At 45.4% G+C, this 22,472-nt stretch overlaps 2 protein-coding genes across 2 annotated transcripts; one reads left to right on the top strand and one right to left on the bottom strand.

The window, feature by feature from the left end:
* Positions 1–502: 502 nt before the first annotated feature.
* On the bottom strand, positions 503–7,234 carry TMEM254 (transmembrane protein 254). Its single transcript, XM_071438774.1, has 4 exons — positions 7,048–7,234; positions 5,432–5,535; positions 4,186–4,245; positions 503–2,056 (listed from the first exon to the last, which is right to left on the bottom strand). The coding sequence occupies exons 1-4, from the start codon at positions 7,150–7,152 to the stop codon at positions 1,936–1,938; spliced, it is 390 nt and encodes a 129-aa protein (XP_071294875.1). The 5' UTR covers positions 7,153–7,234; the 3' UTR covers positions 503–1,935.
* LOC139595656 (uncharacterized) lies at positions 7,151–21,423 on the top strand. The gene is given in 6 exon segments (XM_071439196.1): positions 7,151–7,314; positions 8,074–8,374; positions 9,016–9,359; positions 18,423–18,807; positions 18,809–19,003; positions 19,094–21,423. Coding segments are annotated over 6 exon segments (2,328 nt in total). The 3' UTR covers positions 20,033–21,423.
* The last annotated feature ends 1,049 nt before the right edge of the window (positions 21,424–22,472 follow it).

Genomic DNA, 22,472 nt, shown 5'->3' with positions numbered 1-22,472 from the left:
AGAGGAAGTGTCTGAAGGTGGATGAATACCTGGGAGTTGCATTTCTAGAATCCTTTGTAAGCAATGCCCACCAACCTCTATGGAGAAAGCTGCTGAAAATTGTCATGCTAAACAAAAATCCCAGAGAGGCTTCAAAAAAACTTAGCCAATTTTTTATCTAAGGCAGTACATATTATTTTCTACTGTAGCGTCCTTGGGCTGCACTGAGGAAGCTTTGGCACTGCCTGTCTAATTAGAGGGAGTCTGACAGGATGTGGTTAACTTCTCAGAGCTGTGATTTGCCTGTAGCCACTCAGAGCCCAGTGGAAAGGGCTGGGACTGAGCCTGAGCAGTGCCTGGAGTGCAGCCTGGCCTGGGAGGGGAAGGCAGTGTAGTATCAGTGATGGGAATTACTCTGGAAAGCTGATTCTGCATGTTCTAATATGAAACACTGATATGGGTGTCAAGAAGGTGTCTATGTATTTTGTATGGCATTTTATTTCTAGGATGTATTAAAAACAACTTCTTCACTTTTTTAACATCTTTATTCCAGGATCACAGACTAAGACAAAAGGTTACACAGTAAAACATAGCTCAGGCTCTTGACATTCCTGTTGGATTTCTAGTCACTAAATGAGTTTCTACTTCTCTATAAAATATTTAAGTTAAACAGTTTGCCATTAGACAACAACAACAACAACACCCAAAAGACAAACAAACCACCATTTCAAACCCTTCTGTTCTCTATGCTTTTAGTACCCACTGAAAGCAAAAACTTTATGTATCTGTGCTTGAATAAGGCTTCCCACATCGAAGTGCTACAGCCTCTAGGTACTGCACAAAGTTACTTGTTAGCACCTTGTGGAGCTCTTGGAGGGTAAAGAACAACCTTTTTTTACTCCCTCTTCCAGAACAGTATCATGGCAAATGGCATGGTAAAACTTCTCCCCACACCAGAGTTAGTACTTTAAATAGTTATTCCTTTTAAAAGTGCTGAAACTACACAGGCTAAATTCTTGTTCAAAGATTCAAAAGTAAAAGACAATCTGATGGAAGACTCACTACACATACAGGAAATACTCTTGAGATGTGCTTAGGATGGTCACTCAACCTTAGGTTTTAAAGGCCAGCATCTGGGAACCAGTGGTATATGTTTATTCACTGCCTATAATTTCATTGCCAAATATCAACTTTTCAGCTAGATTTTTGATCGATTTTTTTTTTAATTTGGGTAATAAATCACTTCTCAAAAAAGCTGCCCTCAAAGCTACTTTATATGATAATAACTCATAACTTAAAATCTTCATTACAAAGATGAGGTCATGCTGCATGAATTTTAAGGCACTTGTATTAAACCAAGTTAAAGTGCTTCATGTATCCAAGCTCACTGTCCCTCAGCCTGAGCTGAGATCTGGTCTTTTCAATGTGCCTGCAGCAGTACAGTGGTCTGTCCTCTGTGGAACAAAGTTAGCAGACAAAACAAAGTGCAAAGAGCAGGCTTTAACAACAGTGTCAGTCCCATAGAGAAAATATAGGTAAATTTAAATCCTATTACAAAACAGGTGCAAGCTGCCTTGTGGCTGTCAATAACCCTCCCTGTTGCAGAAGGACAATTCTCCTCAAGAAAAGGTGATTTATCAACCACTGCTACCAGCTGTCAGTGACAGAGTACACATGTCAAAATCTGCAGAGGAGCAACTTTTGGCTTCTTGCATAACAAATAGGATTAAAATTTAGCAGTGCTAAGACTGAAAAGTTGATTTTCTAGTCAACTATCCACAGGGCCCTGTGAATTTTATTTGTGTTGCTTAGTAAGAGGAGAGTGGCTTGGGTAGAAGGGCACTGCATCATGCAGCAGGAATGTAATTTAGCTAATTACAGCACCTAGACATGTATGTGGGGTCTTTTCAGAAAAATGAGATTAGGTATGTGAGAGGTGACCTCTTGCATTGTCTTCTAGTACTGCTTCTTGTCTGCAGGCTTGTAAGATACCAGGAGACCGAAGGAAGCATATCCAAATAAAAGGGTCTGAACAAACCACTGAAACTGAACAGCTGGGTCAGTGATTCCTTTAGCTCTGTAACAAAAACACAAAATGTGTCAAAAAACTTATGCTCCTGCAGGCTGTACTGGTACTTAGAAAGTAAGGTTAGCTATCTCTACCCATCCTTGAGATTCAGACTGGACTAGAACATTTCAGTTCAGCACATTAGTTTCCATCTACTGAGAAATTTTTTGTGCTAACTAAACATACCAGTTCTTGTGGTTTTATAGGATTTTAAGCTATCTATTGAACAAAAGTTCTTTCAGACATTCTATGCATACAATTTCCTCAACAATATATAAATTACAATCTCCATCTGTCCTATTTGAAATGACTTATCCCAGAAGTTGGTGTGCAAAGAAGCAAGAAACTGGAGTAGCTTAATACTGATCTTAATACACAAGTCTGAATATAATTTCTTGCTGACTGTTAGTCAAAGGAGACTATGCTGGCAGAGCAGAGACCTGACAATGACTGTGTGATGGGGGATGGAGAAACACTGGTACCTGAGCTTGTGGCTAGACAAAGACAGGTAATAGGGCTGAAGGCACTTCACCTAATTTATGAAGAAGAGACCTTTCTATGTTAGTTAGTTTCAATATAACATACATGACTTTTTCTCTATGTTACAGAAAATGTCATTTTCTCCTCCACTGTTCTCGAGAAGTACTCCTACTGAAAGGAACAAGTATAAACACAACAGCAAACCCAAGGGGTTTCACATTTCCTGTAAACAATTCCATAGCTGTGGGTATTTTGTTTATAATCCCAGCTGCAGTGTTTTCAAATTAGTGCAAAACCTGGAGAACAAGGGCTTAGGAAATTTACCTGTTGCTACAAGAGAAGCTTAATGAATAGACCATGTGCAGCAGTACAGGCCAAGAGCCAATGACAGTACTACTGCTGATTAACAAATTTGTATCTGAGTCCTCACAGTGTTCTTTGTGCCTCCTTTGTGATGTTGCCAAGAAGACATAACTTCTACATAAGTAAAAATAAATGGTGTTTGGTGCTCACAGAAGTACAATTGTTAGGTAATCTAAAGCAGCACTCCTAATGAGATGATGATGGGCAGCCCATCTCTGCTTTTTTTTTAGTGGGTTTTAACACTAGTCTGTGAAACTTCATTAGTAAAATTAATTACAATACACTCATTTTGTATGTTCACTGGTAATCAAGTTTCCTCATAATTAAAAGAATTGCCTTAGGCCCAGATACACATTTATTTGCACACCCAGACTTAAAATGAGAGTCTGAAAAACAATAAATTTTTATTAACTCTCCTTCTGAAGGCAGAAATTATTCATTCATATTCTACTATCTTAAAAAAAAACAACAAAAAACTCAAACAACTTATGCAGCGTTCCATGAAACAAAATCCTGTTGCTTCCAAGAGTTGTCACCTGAGAAGCCTGGGACAGACAGCAGTGAATGACCCAAATGAAGTGGGAACCCATCATGGCAAACAGACTGGCCTGACTCTGCAGAGCATGAGAACCCAATGAGTATCTACATTCTTCTGAACTACTGCAACCACAAGTGAACAGAAGGAGAATGTGTTTGGACAGCACTCCTTTCCAGGTACGTGGTTATCCTAACCTAAGACTCAGATGGCCTTGCTTGTATGGTCTGACTAGTTCCAGGATTTTATCCCAGGGACCTGCAGATGCAAGTAGATCTGAAAGAGTCCCCAAATGAAAGTGCCCAGCTGTGTTCCCACAATACAAGTGTGATTGTTCAAGTGTGTAATTAGCAGTATTGCAATCCTGATGGGGTAACATCTGATAAAATTCTAACACCTGAAGTTATCAGACTATTTCTACACTATCTATTTATTGTTCCCTCTGCCTCCTGAGCAGCAGTGTCACCCAGTGAACAGGGAGTTCAGAGGCTGACAGACAAGCTCTGGCAAACCTTGCTGCTGCCACTTCTGCAAGTTGCCAGCCCTTGGTTTTGCTGCCCTGCACAACAGTAACCACTGGGAGAAGTGGCAGCAACCAACTGTGGAGGACAGCAAATTATCACTGCAGCAAGTGTTTTACCAGCATCCTCTGAATTCACTGCTGCTGAGAGCCACCACCACCAGTCTGTAGCTTATGTTACTTGATTCAGAAATTCTTTGCAGAGAACCTGTGTTGGAGTGAGAGGAGGGAACAACTTACTGGCATAACTTAATACCGTAGAGGGCTTCCACTATGTGAATCAACCAGGATATCCAGAACCTGGTGGAAAGAAAACATGGTTTATGTTGCTGAAAATTAGGGAGAAGACTGTTGTATCAAAGATGCATTATGCAGAGAATATAAATCTGGAAGCACTGAAGCAACAACCTATTTTAACCTAGAAAGGAAGGGGTGTTTTTCATCTTGAAAAAACCCCACAAGTGTACACTTAAAAGGAACTGAAGCCCACTGAGAAAATCAGAGCAACTGTTCTGTGCCATAAGCCTTGACCTGCCATTTGAAGCATCCACTAGGCTTCTGAAATTTTCAGCCATCAGATTAAGCCAAAAAGCAAATACTTAGTGAAAGCAGTACAAGTTAATCTTAGTTAAGCATGCAAAATCTATCCTTTTACTTACATAAGTATTTTTAGTGGTCCTAAGGAGCTACTTAAGTTTTTACAGCTTTAGTTCTATGAAAACAACTGTGTGTATAGATTCAGAACATATAATGTGACTTGATAAGCCACACTTAGCCTACAAATTTTTATATAGATGCTTTTGTAGGAAAAAAAAATATATAATATATTCAGTTAGGATCAATTAAATACCTTGCTAAAGCAAAAGATGCTCTGAGAAAAGATGAAGGTTCTACATGATACATAAAATAAACAAGAAAGCCCTAGTGACTTGTGTCTTTACAGGAAGCCAGTGAGCTCAAGCAAATATTTTCTGGCTCTTTTGTTAATTACAGTAGCAAAAACTAAGTTTTGTAACCCAGCAAAACAGCACTATGCAGTTTGTTCAGCAGGTTATTTCTCATGTAGATCAGGAGAAGTGAGGATCAGGGTAGAAAAGGTTCTTTAACTGAAGCTGTATAAAAAAGATTCCTAAAGAAAGAATTGGACTGCCGAGTAACAACTGAAGAAGAAAAAGACTTGCAGTAGATGGTACAAGTATAACTTTGGACTAATAATTGTCATCAAAAGTAGTACCTTAACATTTTTCCCTTTCTTGTTAAACCATCAGTGATGCCAAATTCGAAGTTGAATTTTTAAACTATCAAATTGGTCTTAGCCTGTCTAGTCCTCTACATACTTATTACCCCACACCCTTAATTGTAATGAGCTTGAAAGAAGAGCTCTTTAAATCTAATTAACAACTGGGTTACAGGAAAGCTTGTTAATACAGACTAAGTACAGGAGTCAGAGAGAGGCAAAATAATTACACAGTCAAATATAACTTACCCGTAGCATACCCATTTGTGGTGGTGTTCCACTAAATAATTAAGGAAGGTACCAAATAATCCCAAGTAACTATAAGGTATAGTTGAAGGCCAAAGTGTTACCCACTGGAAAAAAAAAAATAAAGTTATCTTACTTCAAGGTATAAGTACTATCAATTTAACCTTCAAAATAGCTTTATTTTTGAGCCCCATGAGTTCAGAGCTCATTTATTCATAGTACTTAAGTTCTTTCACTCCATTAACCTTGTCCAAGGACCATATTCTTCCAGTAGCCTTTGAAAGATTCCAACTAGGAAATTTCTATTCCTTGACATACCAGATGCCAAGGGGATAAGTTTAAGGTTGCTGTCTGGGGACTAAGAGTGCATCTGCACATTAAGTGGTATTTAAGTTGTAAGCTCATTACCTATTAGACATGGAAGATGCAAAACCTACATTGTCTTTGTCCTGAAGAAGTTAATCTGAGGCAAGTGACCTGAGGAGGCCAAACCATGAATACACTGTTTAGGAGGAATAACTATCTAAAACTAGGGGATCAATCTTTCTTCTTTCATTCCCTAAAAAAGAAAATGTCAGATTTTTGTTTATTTTTAACAGGGCAAAGAAGAAAGCTGAGCAGGAATCCCAAGACCAGAGATGCACAATTTCCTTCCCGGTTTCTCTCTCATGTCACAGAGCTGTCCACAGTGTTTAGCACTGTGCATGCTGATTTCCACAAGCCAGGAAGAGGAGCAGGCAGTGAGGGATGAGCTTCGCACTTCAGAGGCCACTGGGGACCTAAGGTAAGTGCCAGGCCAAAGTTCACACTGCCTTACCTTGCTTCTGGTATATCAACACTGCAGTTTCTCACTATATGTAAATTTAGCTATGCCAAAGATTTAAAGCTCATTCTGTTTCTTGAAACAGCCTAAAAATTGTTTTGTGAGTGGCTTGACGTGCCTTGACTATAATTTTTACAGTGGTGGTTCCCAAGTTTAGAAAATCTGTGCGAACAGAAAGAAAATCGCAACGTGTGAAAGTCAAGGGACGACTTTCATAAACTTGCCAGATACATCAAAAAGCCATTAATATCCCTGCTCCAGTAATCCAAACTAACTTGGCTGAAGTCTGTTTTTGGAAGTTAACACAACGTGGTGACTGAACTCTTGTGTTTTCCAACACCACCAGTTCGTACAGCCTGTGCCCAAAGCCCTCCCCTGTAAATGCACCTTAGGGAGTGACATGTCCCCCAGCTGTCCCGGAGCGGGCTGTGCTGATGCTCGGTGCCCCAGCTCCCAGTTCTGGCAATGCTGCAGCCCCTTTCCCGGGCACCTGCCCCTCAAGCCCTCGCTGCTGCCGCGCCCGGGATGCTCTGACGGGGCCCGGGACGCGCCCCCAGCGCCACGGCCTCGCTTCCCTGCGCAGACCAGCTGGTTTCTCCCTCCCTCTGGCCTTCCTCCATGGCTCTGTCCAGCCTCATCCCGCCTGGCCCAAGCAGCACCTCCAGTTTCCTTTTTCACCCCGTTTATTTTAGGGAGCGGCGTTTCCGCGGACACGGGGACGGTGCAGGGAACCTGTTCCACGCACCCCGCGGTTTCTGACCCATCTCCCTCCCTCCCTCTCCGCGCCGCTCCTTACGCCGAGGACGACCATGCCGAAGATGATGGCGACCATCCAGATGAGCCGGGAGCGCTGGAAGTGGCAGCTGCCATCGCGGCCGCGCTCCGCCGCTGCCGCCGCCATGCCGCCGGGCCGCGCTGTGAGCGGAGGCCGCGCCGCCGCCGCTAAGGCCGGGCTGAGGGAGGCGGGGCCGGGGCGGGCCCGGCGGGCGGGGGCAGCGGCCTCGCCCAGCGCAGGGCGGGCACTGCCCTCGGGCCCGGGCGGGGAGCGGCCCAGCACTGATGTGTGGGACTGAGTGTCGCCTCCTGCCCTTGGCCTCTACAGGCCCAGGCTGGGGCAGAGTGCCTGGGAAGTGGCCCAGCGGAGAAGGAGCGGGGGTGCTGCTCGGCACTGGCTGAGCACGAGCCAGCCGGGTGCCCGCTGGTCCGGGAAGGCCAATGCCATCCTGGCCTGGATCAGCAGTAGTGTGGCCAGCAGAACCAGGCAAGGGATCATCCCCCTGTACTTGGCACCAGTGAGGTCACACCTTGAGTGCTGTGTCCAGTTCCGGGCCTGAGTTTGGGAAGGATTTTGAGCTGCTGGAATGAGTCCAGAGAAGAGCAGCAAGGCTGCTGAGGGGTCTAGAACACAAGCACTACAAGGAGCAGCTTAGGGAGCCGGGGTTGTTTAGCCTGGGGAAACCTTATGCCTTTGTACAACTGCCGGAAAGGAGGGTGTGCCGGGTGGGAATTGGTCCTTTGTCCCAGGCAGCCAGTGGCAGGACAAGAGGACATAGTTTAGAACCACGCTAGGGCAGTTTGGGGTGATTAGACACCGAAACGGGCTGCCCAGGGTGGTGGTGGTGGTGTCAGCGTCCCTGGAGGTGTTTAAGAAAAGACTGAATGTGGCACTCAGTGCCATGCTCTAGTTGACAAGGTGGTGTTTGCTCACAGATGAGGTCTTTTCCCACCTAATCGATTCTGCGATTCTGTACCGAACGCAGCATGGAACAGCACAGAAGCTGGAGTGAGCTTTTCAGCTTGACTCGTTGCTGCTTTCCTGCAGGGTTTGCCCAGGGGTGAGGAAATGCAGGAAACGGGACAATCGCAGCAGGTGCGGCCCGCGCTGCGCCCCCGGCTCCCGGGCAGCCCTGGCCCGGCCCGCGCCGCATAGACCAGAGCGCCCTCCCGTGGCCGCGGGGCGGAGGCGGCTCCCGGCTGTCCCCGGTGGCCCGGAGCGCGCGGGACTGTCCGGGCACAGCGCGCTGTCCCTGCCGCAGCTCTCCCCGGAGCGCAGACTGCACCGGCGCTCGCTCCTGGGCGAAAATAAACAGCTCTTGGCCTTCCCACCGCTGGGCACTTCAATCGTTACCTAGAACACTACAGAGTGCCTTCCTTTTTGAAAACTGGCGATTCAAAGCGTATTAAGTCCAGCATTTTCTAACCTGTGCCCTTTTGGGAATGTGCCCTTGGGAAAGGTACTTAGGGGTAGAAACGTTGGGGGGTGGGTTGGGCGGGTTTGTGCTTTCCTTTGAGCTTTGCTACTCGTTTGCTTGGCATGACTGACAGTGTAGAGACGCTGTAAAATGTTGGCTGTGCTCTTGTTTCTCCTTGCATGAAAGCTAAATACGCTGCTCCGTTAATTATGTGTTAATGACATACCTGTGCTTTCCCCGCCCCCCTTTTTTTCCTCCTTTTTTCTGGGATGTTCTTTGGAGATTACAAGATAGTTTGGTAAAAAATTCTGCTGTGCTAAAACTGTTGCTGGGAATCCCCTCTACAAAACCCAGTGAGGCTGGCTATGTGAACTTAAACCTGATTCATAAATTTCCCTGTGTTGCTTTGCTGATGCAGGAGAGAAGAGTGTATGGTCCCGCTTACATCTTAGTATCTGGGAGAAATTTCTGAAATTAAACTTTTTGTGGTTTTTTTTTCTCCCGGGTTTGTTCGGTATGCTTTCCTTTGGTTTGTTTTTTAGTAGCCCGTTTGTTAATTTCTTCCTCTTTAGAACATTCTACACAATTGCTTCTCCAAAGGTGGAGCTGAGCTCCTGATCCAGGCCGAGCTGTGGCAGGAGAGCCTGCGACTGGCTCGCACCAGGAGAGCCCACCGTGCCCGGCCCAGGGCCAGCCCCGCGGTCCCAGCCAAAAGGCGGCCGGGGCTGCAGGGCTGCGCTCACGGCAGGGATGTGCTCACTGCAGGGATGGTGGTGGCTGCAGAGGGCGGTGGATGCACAGCAAAGGCACGGGCTGTCAGTACCAGCCGCTGCTGCTGCATGTGCCTCTTTAGACTGGCCTGGGTGGCCAGGCGGGGCCAGAGACGGTGTCCTGTCACCCGTACTGCCACACTCCAGTGAGGACAGCCCGCACCATGGGCAGAGGACAGGGAGCTGGCTTATTTTTGTTTCTCTGCTGCCAAAAATAATTGATATATCTTTTTATTAAGTGATATTCTTCCAGCTTCACGTGGGGCAGCAGCCCCCACTCGCTGCCAGCCCTGTTGACTGCCATGGGCAGCTCTACCAGCCCTGGCATCTCAGCAGCCTTGGACCTGAATGTGAACTAGTTGATGAAGACAGCTCCCTGCTCAGGCCTTTCTTGGGGGCTGGACATGCAGACATTCCATTTCTGATACAGGACAGTGTCTTTGACCTGACTTTAAAAGAGGCTATTTCTCTTGACAAAGAGAAGAGTCTTTAGAGTATTTAAGAAGCTGAATATATGTCCAGTTGTAATAATTTAAAGCCAGAAGACCTGTAGCATCATCTAGTCTGGCCAGCACATGCCATTAAATATTACCTTGTTTCTCTGAATAGAGGTCAGTGACTTGCACTTACAGGACATGTTTCAAGGGGCATTTTGTCTTACCTTGAAGGTGTCATAAAACAGAGAGTCCACAGCTTTCAGTGATTAATCTTTCATGTTTCTTAGGTGCTGTTAGATATACCTGATGACTAATTTTGAGGGAGTCATTTCCCAGAGTAGCTGAAAAGCTTGCTCTATCATATTTTGCAAAGGTTTGCAATTCTGCCCTCATATTTTTGACAGATTAGTTATCTTTGTGGCTTCAGCGTTGGAAATGTTATTTGTCACTGAATTGCATTTATTGACAGGTATAATCTAAACTGGAAACAACAAATCCCAAACACTGTTATGTGAATTACTGAAAAAAATGCAGAACAAATTCCCTTTGCTGAGTTTACAGAAAACAAAACTATTCTACCATAACTTCTGAGATTTCTACTTTGGAAACTGTTGCCTCTTCAGTTTAGAAACATTTGCTATCTCTAACTTAGAGATATTGGCTATCTCACTTCCATCGGGAAGTACAAAGGGTATTTGCCAGGTAGTCGGCCTCTTTTGTTTGGTGTTCTCCGTGGATGCCAGAGAATAGATAGAGACACATTAGCTCTTCCTCGTCTTTTAAAATTCCTTAAAAAAAAAAAAAGGAGGAGGGGGAGGGAGGATTAGTTCAAATTCAGAACAAATTTTGTGGCATGAGTCATCATGCTAGAGTCAGTGAGGTGACTTGTTTAAACAGCAACTTTCTTTATAAGGATTTAGGGATTGGGCTTTTCTTAGGAAGTTACTTGGAAATAAACTGGAGCCTATTTTAAACTGGATTTGAAGCTGGTATAAAAGAGATGGTATCCATTCAGGGAAAGTCACCTAAGGAAAGAAAATTATCAACAGGACTTTTTTATTAAATCAGAGCTAAATGGCACAGTGCTATAATGAAACCACTGCAAGCAATGTCTGGTTCCTAATGTAGCTAGTTAACCTGCCATTTCTAATTTTTACTGGGGACTCAGAATTGTATCACCTTAATCTTTTAGTTCTAAGACTAGAGAAGCTAAGGAAAACTATGGTGTCTTAAAATACTTTGTGTTGCAATTTGACAAGCATTAAATTTTTAGGTTAATGGACAAGATTTTCAACAGATTCCTGTACAGGAAATGTTGAGTGTAATGAGATGTGCATAATAGGAAACAATGTGCTATAGTAATTCTGTTTGATACTGTGGTGAATAGCCTTTGCAACTTGGAGTGATTTAACCTTTGCATAAGTCTGCTGAATCCTTCTCCTTTGTCATTGGATTCCTTGGGTGTTTGATAAAACTACTTCTCTTCTATCAATATTTTAAACACAATTATGAACATAATTCAAGTCTTGGAGATTGTCAGCTATAAAGGTCCCAGCTAAATACTTTATTCTTTGCAAAGATTAAGAACTAGGTAAAACCTATAAATTATAAATACATGAAATTCTCATTGATTTTACTACAAATTCAGTTTGTGCATTTTAGTGGTGAATTTATGTCAGAGTTCCATATGCTCATCCTAACAATATCACTGTGGGGTTTTTTTTTTTTTCTCTTATTAAAGAGGAAGAGGAAGGTGAAACTGCCATCTCTATCATGATATGCTTCAACCAACATTGCCTTAATAAGCTTTTGTCAAGAGACAGCCAAGGCTCACCAGTTTGAAGTCCAGGTTGCACAGAGAGCTTCAGTTTTGACCTCAGCTCTGCAGTTTACAGTTCTCTACTTGTTTTTACTCATATCTGCTGGAAGTCAGTAACTTGAGTCCTACTGAAAATATTTTGTGGACATCTCTGATGTCTTTTTTTATTATGTGAGGTAGCTTAAAAATGAAATATTAAGAAGTAACAAGTCCATTTGAAATCTCAGTTTATAAATGTTGGATTTATGCTACATGGATCTGATGGAATTTTAAAAATTGGATATGAATGGACTACAAGCATTTTACAAGATTTTTTTGAAGGTATGGGAGCAAAGAAAGATTTTATGTCATTTGGGGAGGGTATTTAATAAAACTGAATGTACTTTGCAAGGATAAATTGTGACAGACAGCCTTATTCATATTGGTAATGTTGGAAAACCCTGAGCAGCTTAGAGTATTCAAAAACATCTTTCATAGAGCTCCAGTGCCCTGACTCTGCACTCCTACAGCACATACACTGGTTATAACAGGATGAAGGACTAAATCTCTGTTTTGATGCCTTGTTCTGGCCTTTAACCACTTCATGACAGTGCATGTGTATTTTAATACACAGTGTTTGGAATATGACACTATTTCTTCTTTCTCTCTGAAGGAACTCCTCTTTATTAGTGCTTCCTACTGGGAAAGACACTGCCTTATGTTGCCAAGGGGTATGACAGTAAACACAGAATGCAGTGTTGAGAAAAATGAAAGGCTTCCACTTAGTTTACTGTTCTTGAGGGTCCATTGGGACCAACTAATGGATCTTTTTTGTGCTTCTCACTTAATGAATAAGTCATATCAATTGACACAGTTTTATAGTCCTGAATATTTTTTCCTATACGTCTGGAATAGGAATATTGCGATGGAAAAACTAAATGCAGTAGAAAAAAGCCAGCACAGATCTAGCAAAGAAATGGGGTCACTCACTAGCAGATGGTGAGATAGGTGGGAAGCATGTTTCATTACAGCCACATGGGTGGGGATGTTATTTGGGAGATGAAGAGGAATAGGATTGACAAGGGAGGTTAGAGCAATAGTTCTTTAAACAGGGAGGAGGAGACTCCAGACAACTTGTCTCCAGTCCCAGCAGACTAGCCTTAAGGCCAAATTCACTCGTCCTTAGGTGACTATTATCATAATCAAGTTCAGCAGACTGCCATGTTGAGATCTGTTGTATTTCTATACTATCATGTGGTGTGCTTGGATTCTGTCAGCACAAGAAAAAGATAGTCCTTTCCTAAAACATCTGCAGTTCAGAGGTCTGATCCTGTCAGGTCTGAGAGTCCAGTAGTGCTTCTGGAGCTGATCAGTCACAGGATAGGTCTGCAGTTACATCAACAGCTCGGGTGAGGACGATGACAGACGCTTTGTCACAAAGGAAAGGAGACAGGGAAGGACATGGCACAGAGTACAGGGGAAAGGATTACCATAAAATAAGGTAGCCTGTGAGCCTGACTGTACTGGGCATGAAATACCACCACATTTAAAGGAAATCATCTTTGTCTCAGTGGTGCTGCAGCAAGCGAGGGCTCCCAGACTGAATTGTGCTCAGTAACCTCTGGAGGCCCAGGCTGGATTTCTGGAGGATATTTTATCCACGATTTGTTGATATTTCCTGCAGCAGGATTTTACTGACCACAGGTTTCCTACTGCATGGCTGTGTGGCTTTTCTACTACTTTTCTTTCTACTGTGTGTTCAATGGGGTCAAGAATACTGTTAATCTATTCATTATGCTTATTGAACAGGGAAATGCTACTCCAGCCCATTCCTGCACTGGTGCAGACTCTGCTCTGCTGATTTGTCCTTCCCTGTGGTCATCCTAACCCTTTACAGACTCAGGCTCAGCCTATCCAAACTGCAGATCAGTGTTATGTATGGCTGTGGGAGGCAGGTCTGTCCCACAGAACACAGATTTTTCCTCCACCAGAGCAGGAGACATTGTATTGCATGAGGCTGGGGGCACTGATCACCACTTTCCTAGCTATCCTGCATCCATCTTCTAAGACTTTTTTCCTACTGCCCAGAAAAAATGAACAGTGTTGGGTACTGCTGGGCTACCACTTCATAAAATGCACAATTTTTACAAGTACTTTAGCTTTGGTATTATATAGGGTTTTACTACCTTTAAAATTTAAGGCTGCCTTCTCCTTGACAGGGATGACAATTTCTTTCCAGATTGCCACAGCACTCAAAAACTCACCAGCAGGCAGCATAGTGACACTACAAGTAAGGAACTGTTTGCAGGTTTCACAGCAGATTACCATTACAACACAGAAATGAGATTTTGGAGTTTGATAGATAATTCCATGAGAATGCAAGCTCAGTGAGAGTCAAAAAGACAAAGCAAATGTTAGCTGTTAGGAAAGCACTGGGAAAAAACCTGCACATTACCTTTATAATAGTTAAAACCCTATTATTCCTCTACATCTTAAGTTCTGAGAGTCACTCTATCTTTTTTTTTTTTCATGAAGGATACAGTATAACCAGAAAAAGCTCTGGAAAAGACAACGTGAATGAGGAAGGCATGGAGCAGCTAGCATGAAGAAGATTTCAGTCTGGAAATGAGGTGGCTGAAGGTAGAGAGTGAAGGGGTTTCATGAAAAAATGGTCTGTGTGAACTGCTGGAATCAGTGAAGGTCACTCCACATTCTTGGGTGGGCAGCAGCAAGCACCAAGTGATTTTAGCAAGTTACATGTTCAGAACACAGAAAATTAAATGTTGTTTCACATGACATGTCCTAGTGAGAGGATGCTCTGGAAGCTAAAATTTTACATACATTCAGAGAAAGAGTAAATTCACAAAATAGAAACTCTGGGCTGAAAATGAACGAGGTCTTCATCATAATTTCCAAGTAAAAGTACCAGTGTGTAATTTACTGAGCTGGTTATAGATTCTTACCTTCCCATGGCAGGTATCCAGTTTTCATCATTGGTGAAGAGTTAAATATCAGGTGAGACAGACATTCAGTCTTTTTTTATTATTATCCTGGATTTCGGAGCATTACAATCAGTCACATAAACTGTCTAAATTATTTCATATATTTATTCAAATATAAGAAATACTGAAGTGGAAAATTATTTCAAATTATCTGAAACTGGCCTAATGCCTTTTTTCACCTTGAAATATATAGATTTCAGTGTGAACTAGAGCAAGACTGGTATGTCCCAAAAGTGCATGCTGTTTTCAGCAATATTTTTTGCCTCTGCCTTGAGGCATTAGAAGCAACATTTATTTCTGGTAGGAGAAAAGTCTAGAGCAATGCCTTGGATTAACAAAGGTGTTTACTGTTAGGGAAAGCTCAGTGTTGGTGGCAGCTCCCTCAAGAGCCAGTTCTGGACTGGGGAATGAATACTCTTGAAAAGCAAGGATTGTCATAAATTTTGCCTTCTTTTTGCTCAAGGTGCAAAATGTGCCTCCATCCTGCTTATCCTGCTGGCACCCCATGGAACTGGACATGTCTGGACACTGAACTACTTTTCAAAGTAAGTGGGGCTGCTGGAAGTGCTCCTTTCCCTGAGGAACAGGGGACGGCACAACCATCACTTGTCTGCTCATGTTCCTGGGTGCCCCTGGCCATGAGAGTACTGCCCATGGTATGAAATCTTTGTGAATGAGAATCCATGTCCCTTTGCTGAATTCCACCGTTTTCCATTTGAACATGAAATCTCTTTGCAATTCTCCCGGGTTCCTTTCTGGCATTTTTATTTCAACGATGTAAGAGCTGCCTGTTACTGCCAAGCCCATAATTAAAGCAGTGTTGACTGGTAAGTAATGGGCTGCAAAAGGTGTATACCAAAAGATAATTAAAGACACATTCCAGATAAGCAGGGCATGAGCATCCTTTTTATGAGGTGTTAATGTCCGAAGACCAACTAGTGAAATTGATCTTGACTCCTCCGGGCTGAAAGTTCTGCTCAAACATCAATAGCTTTGTACTGCCCTGGAAAATGTTTGATGTAGGGATTTCTGAAGGGTGTTTGTCCTAAGACTCCCCAGGCAGGCGCCTGCTGACAGGGCCCTGCTGCACTGGGTGATTCAGCATCCCAATCACGCTAGCACGGCTTTGGGGCTGCTGGCAGCTCCTGACATGAGGGCTGCTCTGGAGGGAGAGAACAGAGCTGCTTCCCGTGCCCTGCATAGGATTGGTGCAAACCTTTTTCGAGAGCCATTTTAAAGAGTACTGAGGCTAGTCCTTGTCTAATAATGATGTTGTTGCTCCTAAATATACTTTACTTGCATATCCTTCATTTCTGTTCTATTCTCAGAATATCCCACCTGTGATTTGGATTCCTCTGTAGATGCACTTGTATCACAAAGGGCATAAAGGAACCCCGGCAGAATGGGTTTCCACATTTGGACTCTACTAGCAAAAAATCTAAAGCAAAATTCCGTGGATTTTTGTGGAAGTCTGAAGACAATCTATGAACCAAAGAGTTGCTGGTTTTGTTAAGCATGCTGCTTTGGGTTTTCCTGCTTCTTTTCCCACACTTCTCCCATTTCTCTATTTATGAAATGAATCAAAAGTAGGGGTCAGAATACTATTTTCCATCTGCAGCTGTGGCAGAAATTAGCTCTTATGTCAGGCCAAGTCCATATGCCTCAGCAGAAAAGGAGGAAAAGGAGGGGGAGGCAACGATTGTCATCTTCTTTCCTGGAATCTGACTTAAAAACAAAACTCGCAATCTCTATCGATTAGCATTGCAAAGAAAATCTCTGAAAATGAAGGGTGTAAAGAGGCTGCCTGACAGAGTTCCTCAAACAATAACTCCGGGAAGTGTGAACTGCTCTCTCTATGCTAGGGGATGTTAACAAAAGCTGTTCTATTTGAGCCGAGCTAGTAGTGATGGACAGGCACTGTTAGCAAGCACTGCAAGTCTGTGCAAGCCTCTGCTGGCTCCTTCTTATCTCTTCTGCACTGGCTCTGTCTATAAGGTGTGTATGTGGGTGTTGGAGGAGGTGGTTTCCCTGTTCTTTTGAGCTCGGTATTGCAGGCTGCCTACAGGGGCAGCTTTGTGTTGTAGTTCATGCCATGAGATGATCTTTTCTGCCATGAAAACTGGAAATCCAGAAAGAAAATTTTGAGCATTTGTTCCAGCATTCCCTCTGTCCAGACTGAATGAGTATTCTCTCTTTGTACTCTGCAAACTTCCTTGGTATCCTTGGTCCAGTGTAGCATGTACCCCATGGACAGTGGTACTGGAATTGCAGAGATGGAAAGGTCAGGTGCAATTCCACACTTTATTGAACCAGTTCAAATTGAGGCTCCCTGATTCTCTCTTTCCCTTTGCCCCTGTGCATCCCTGTCCCATGCTGAAGCTTGTATTAAGTTCACCAAAAACAAAACTGGCCAAAAAAAAAACCAACCATGAGCTTTGCTAGCCCAGAGTGCACTGGAGATAGTTTGTGCATGACTGGGTGCAAAGCCCTGTGAGGACTTCGTGGCAGCTAGAGGTGAACCCTGCATGCCTAGAACAAGAATTAATAGCTGAAGCTGAATTTGCTGTAGTGAACACAGTCAATAAAACTACACCCCCAAGATTTATAAGTCTGCTTATTGTATCTGAGCACTCAGATACACATGCACTTCTGCTTGAAAATGTTATTTAGGCATAGTGGTTTCTGAGCCTTATGGGCCAAGCTGCTAAAGGAATCCAGTCTCTGGAGTACCAGACTCACAGGACTGACTGCCATCCCTGCGTGGAAGGACATTCATTTTTGTTGTGAAGCACTGTGATGGTGGTGTATGTAATGGTAAAACCCTTGTGCAGCTCAACCCAGAAGTGGCAGCATGGATGATGGGTGCACTGATCCCTACAGAATGCAAACAGTGTGTACCAGCTCACACACACTTTGTCCCTGTGCCCTTCAGATTCACAGCAAGCTGGAGCAGGTCCCAAGTTTGAAAAATGAATGGGGACAAGTTGAGATGAAAAACAAATGATGTAATGATGCTGCTGTTCTTGAACACCTTCAGTGACAGCCATTAGTGGCCTCATTTGACAAATTATTACACTGACTAATTGATTTGCTTCTCTTCTAACATCTAATCCTTTTCAGTGTTGCAACTGTTGCTCCCTCTAAGTCCCTTATGTCACTCTTGGCTCTCTTAAATGATATTTCTGGCCACTCTTCTGAATTAATATGCTGTTCATGATTTCACCTTGGGCTGATAGCACAGACCTTGCTTGTTCTGTACCTGACTTGGATGAGCAGAGCTGTCTGGAGGGAAAGAAAGCTGCCCCAGGAAGGGAAAACCTTTGCTGAGCTGTTCAGCATGCACTCCAGAGGGAGACTGCTCCATCTGACCTGGGTGACCTGAGTGTGCTGGGGGAGGCTTTGTCCTTTGCCGTGAACATTGGGTGTTGATGAAATGTCTAGTAAAGCCACCAGCATTTTATTTCCTGCAGTAAAGCTGATGAGAAATGTCCCATGGATGGGAATAGGAGCAGGGTAACCAATGGGGAAGACAAGGACTTGTCACCTGGGTGCAGGAAGCACTGGGATGGCTTGGCTTTAGGAGAAGGGTGGTATGGAGGCCTTCTTGCATTGGGGGGCACCGGGTTTCCAGCAGAGCTCCAGGCCTGCAGTGCAGAGAGAAGGGGAGCTCCCTCAGAGGGCTGAACCAAAGGCGGAAGATTTCTTCATTAAATTATTTGCTCTCCATTTGAATTAAATAAAGGTGGATGGGTTGGTGGCAGCAGCGAGGACTTCGCTGGGAGACACTTTGGCTCCTTGGATGGGGCGAGCCCTCATTATGTGTATTTTGGTGATGGGATGACAATGGAGGTGTTGGAGACGGCTCTGAGTCACTCTCGGAGCCGCAGAGTGGCTGGGCCGGGTGGGTGGGGGTCGCTAAAGGTGGAGGGCTCTTAAGGCACGGAGCTGCCCGTGCCGTTACACCGCCCGCAGACCTCGGCCCGCATGGAGCTCGCCAGTCTGCCCCCGGCCAGCCTGGTCCCCGCCAGCCTCCCCTCCGCCAGCCTGGCCCCCGCCAGCCTCCCCTCCGCCAGCCTGGCCCCCAGCCCCGGAGCCGCCGGTGAGCCGCGCCGGGCGGGCATTGGTGGTGGCGGCGTTGGTGGTGGCGGCGTTGGTGGTGGCGGCGTTGGTGGTGGCGGCGTTGGTGGTGGCGGCGTTGGTGGTGGTGGTGGCTGCGTTGGTGTTGGTGGTGCCTGTATTGGTGGTGGCGGTGTTGGTGGTGGCGGCGTTGGCGGCGTTGGTGGTAGTGGTGGTGGCGGTGTTGGCGGCGTTGGGGCAGGAGGACGCTGCCGGCCCCGCTGACCGCCGCTCCCCGTTCTCTCCCCGCAGGCGAGCCCCGGGCGCGCCCCGGCGGCCCCAGCTCGGGGCGGGAGGGCGGCCGGCGCAAGCGAACCACCTTCAGCAAGGCTCAGCTGGAGCTGCTGGTCCGCGCCTTCGAGAAGGAGCCGTACCCCGGCATCGCCCTGCGGGAGCAGCTCTCCAGCCTCACCGACATCCCCGAGTCCCGGATCCAGGTGAGAGGGGCGCTCCGGGCAGGGAGGACGGGCGGGTGGCGGAGAGGCTTCCCCGGCGGCCCGGGTGCTCAGTGTCTGCCGGTCCCGCAGGTGTGGTTCCAGAACCGGAGAGCCCGGCAGCTAAACCACAAGAAGAGCGAGGCCGCCGCCTACGCCAGGCTGGGCAAGCCGAAGCCGCCCCGGTGCGCTGGGCAGGAGCGGCCCCGGGCGCAGCAGGGCCCGGGCACAGAGCGGAGCCGTCTCTGCCCGCAGCCGGGCCTGCCTGGAGGGAGCCAGAGCTTCGGTGGGCAGCCGCCGTTCTACTCGGGGCAGCTGTACTCAAGGCTCGACATGCATTTCAGGAGCTTGGATAACAGTTTTGGGGCGCTGGGTCAGACCCCGGCTGACTTCGGCTTGGACTGTTCGGGAAGAGGGGTCCCACTAGGTGCGGAAAGCGGGGGGAGCGCCCCCCCGTTCTCGCTCCCTGTGCAGCAGGCACAGGAGTACCCGCACCTGAAGAAATCCTTCCCTGAAGGCTACTACTCAGATGCGGATGGTTTCCAGCCTTGTACAGATCACCAGTACCCAGCACCTAAAGAGAACACGTACAGGAAGCCTGCCCTAAACTACTTCAGTGCTAACCAGGGCCTGGGTGTTGAGAACTGTTTGTATGCCAAGTCAAGCACTTCTCCCTTTGGGAATGTCTCCACTTGCAGTTTTGATGGGGGGGAACCCAAGCTTGAGCCTGAGCAGATGAGGCACAGTTCACCTCTGCCTGCAGCTAGCAATGCTAGTCCTCCTTTGGTAGTTTCAAAGTATGAAGGGGGCTATCAAAGGGCATTTGCCACTCCAGCCCCATTGTATGAGCAGCAGCTGCTGGAGACAGTTAATGACTATGACTCTCATTGGCTGGGCATGAGAAATGAAATTTTGGGAATAGGGTTGGATTGGCTGCTTGAGAATGAGCAAAATGCAGAGCAAGGTCAGACAAAAAGTTACCTTTCTGCTTTTGGTGGCCAGAATTCAGTCTGTCATTTGGGTCAGACATGAAACTGGTAGTGGGTCCACTTGCCTGATGGAAAATGAATGTGATTTTTTTTCTCAGTTGCCAGTGTTGTCTGGAGTGGCTAGAGGTTTTGCAGGCCTAAGTGCAGAGTGCTTGCTCTGAGTTTTGTGCCCTGTATGGAAGGGAAAGAAAGATAAGCCATGTTAGCAAGGGCTATCAGAGCTGCCTCCCCAGCCCAGGCCATCTGTCACCACCCTTGCAGTATTCCTGCACGTGTTTGGTTATGGGCAGCCTGACACTAACCTGCATGCACAGACTGATCTTCACAAGTGTGTCAGCACTGAAGAGCTCTCTGTGTTCAGACTGTGCTGGATTTGTTCTGCCAGGAGGTTTAGCACTATGGTGGTGTTTTTGTGGCCTTACTGTACTGAGTTTGTTTCTATTCTGGTCATAATTCTCTTATTTTAACTTAAGGAATCTTAGATAACAGACTTATTTATAGTTTTTAGTTGAGAAAGCATTAACACAAGAGGGGTACAAGCATGTGAAAAGCAGCCTTGGTGGTGGCAGGGGACATCTCACTGGGTGTGTTTGTATTTTAGGTGTGTTCCTCATAAAGAACACTCACGGTCTTTTCCTGGGTACTTAATTTATAGTGTTTTCATTTAAAAATGACCACAGTCTTTTAAAAGGCAATATTTTTGTGATTTTCTTTTGTGTAATTTGTTTGCAAATTGTTGGTTTTTATTTGTTTTTTTTTTTTTTAATTGTGATTGTCTAGTTGCCAAATTAAGGTGTTTTTTACCTTCATGAAGTTGTAGAATTGCACTGAGGAGAAAAAAATGTGTTTCATCTTTGTATTTGCACATTGAGCCTATTTTTAGAATTCTCAAGATCCATGGTTATCCAGATCACCACAGTAATCATGGAAAGGTTCTTCATGTGTATCTCTGGAGAACTGCCATGGATGTGTGTTAAAGCAGTATTAGGCCTAGGATGCTGAAAACTCTACATGCAGATCTATTTTTGGGTTTAAAATGTGGCTCTGGAATATTTTAAAGTATGCTTAGATTGTAATACATTTGTTATTAACTCAATTATTTTGTTTATAGAACAAGAGGAACAATAAAACTTAATCACAGACCATTATTTTATTAATAAAATTGATATCCCTGAACAAACTGTCTATGGAGGTGTGTACACAAGAAGTCCAGAAAATTAGTCCACACTTTTGTCAGTAATTTTTATCTGGCTATAACTTTTCTGCCTTGACCTAAAGGATTGGAACAAGCTCATGTATTACAGAACACCTGTATGGCTTCAGACAACAGCTGCAAGGCACTTTGAACACAAGTTGTATTTGAGAATGAAGGACAAAAAGATGATTGTATTTATGATTGTATCTATGACTCTTTTAGTAAATTTTTGAAAAAAAATGCATTAAGACTTATTTATTTACATATACCCTCTCCCTCACAATACCTTTTTGATGAGAATGCTTATACCTAGGAGGTACTTCCACAGCAATGGTACAGTAATCTCCCCTGGACTTGCCAGCATCTCTGCTGTCATGATCAGGTGATGCTGGGGGCAGGAACCAAATGTGCTCAGTACTTGAACTACTCTTCTACTGCCTGTAAAATACTCCTGTTTATAAAAGAAGGGAAGATTTTACATAGTAAATATTGAAAAATGTATTTTCTACATAATTTGTCAAAGAGATAGCAAGGACCCAAATTCACCAATGTCACTTTTAGTCAGGTTGGGCTAATTCACTGCAGGGTGTCCCGAGCTCCTCCTTATGCGGGAACCTGCAATCACATTCCTTTCTTCACAGCCGCCTCCTCCAGTGTGACAGCGTGACAGCCACGGCCCCGCAAGCCCAGCGGGAAGGCATCTGCCTGGGAGGCAGGATGGGGCCGGCAGCAGCACGGAGGGAGCAGCTCACGCCCGGACACCTCGTTAGCAGTCCTGCCCCTCGCTGGCTCTGCCATAAGGAGCATCACCCCTGGCAATAGGGCTCTCCGCTGAGCAGGGTGTGCACCTACAGCGCACCTCACTTACCAGGGAACTGGCCTTCAGGCGGGGCACAGAGCTGAAATAAAACAATGGCTCACTTCTCACCCGGGTACCCTGCCCTCCGCATGCCTGGTCATGTCCCTGTGGCTGCAGGGCTTGGTACCTGCAAAACGCCCCCACCTGAGTTGTATTAGCGACGGGAGGAGAGGACACAGTGTTAAACTGCACCAGGGGAGGCTTAGATTGGAAATCAGGAAACATTTCTTCATAGAAAAGGCGATTAGACATTGGAATGGGCTGCCCGGGGAGGTGGCGGAGTCCCCGTTCCCGGAGGGTTCAGGAGCGCGGCCCTCAGTGCCCAGGCGGGGCTGGCACGGCGGGGCTCGGTCATGGGATGGCCTCATCACCCCGGGGCTCAGGGCCGAAATCCCCATTGTTCCTGTCATTCTATGATGAATTCCGTCA

Source organism: Agelaius tricolor, unplaced genomic scaffold (genome assembly GCF_023055355.1).
Source record: "Agelaius tricolor isolate 1412-34295 unplaced genomic scaffold, bAgeTri1.0.p SCAF_13, whole genome shotgun sequence".
NCBI lineage: Eukaryota > Metazoa > Chordata > Aves > Passeriformes > Icteridae > Agelaius > Agelaius tricolor.
The sequence above is the reverse complement of the archived record's forward strand: the minus strand, read 5'-3'. Positions and strand labels throughout refer to the sequence as shown.

Bases quoted from the DNA above. Each gene is read 5' to 3' on its own strand.
- TMEM254 (XM_071438774.1), bottom strand. From the start codon at position 7,152: ATGGCGGCGGCAGCGGCGGAGCGCGGCCGCGATGGCAGCTGCCACTTC. The intron at 5,536-7,047 runs GTAAGGAGCGGC...TTTTTTTTCCAG, and splicing joins TCGGCATGGTCGTCCTCGGC to TGGGTAACACTTTGGCCTTC. The intron at 4,246-5,431 runs GTAAGTTATATT...TCTTTCCACCAG, and splicing joins CACAAATGGGTATGCTACGG to GTTCTGGATATCCTGGTTGA.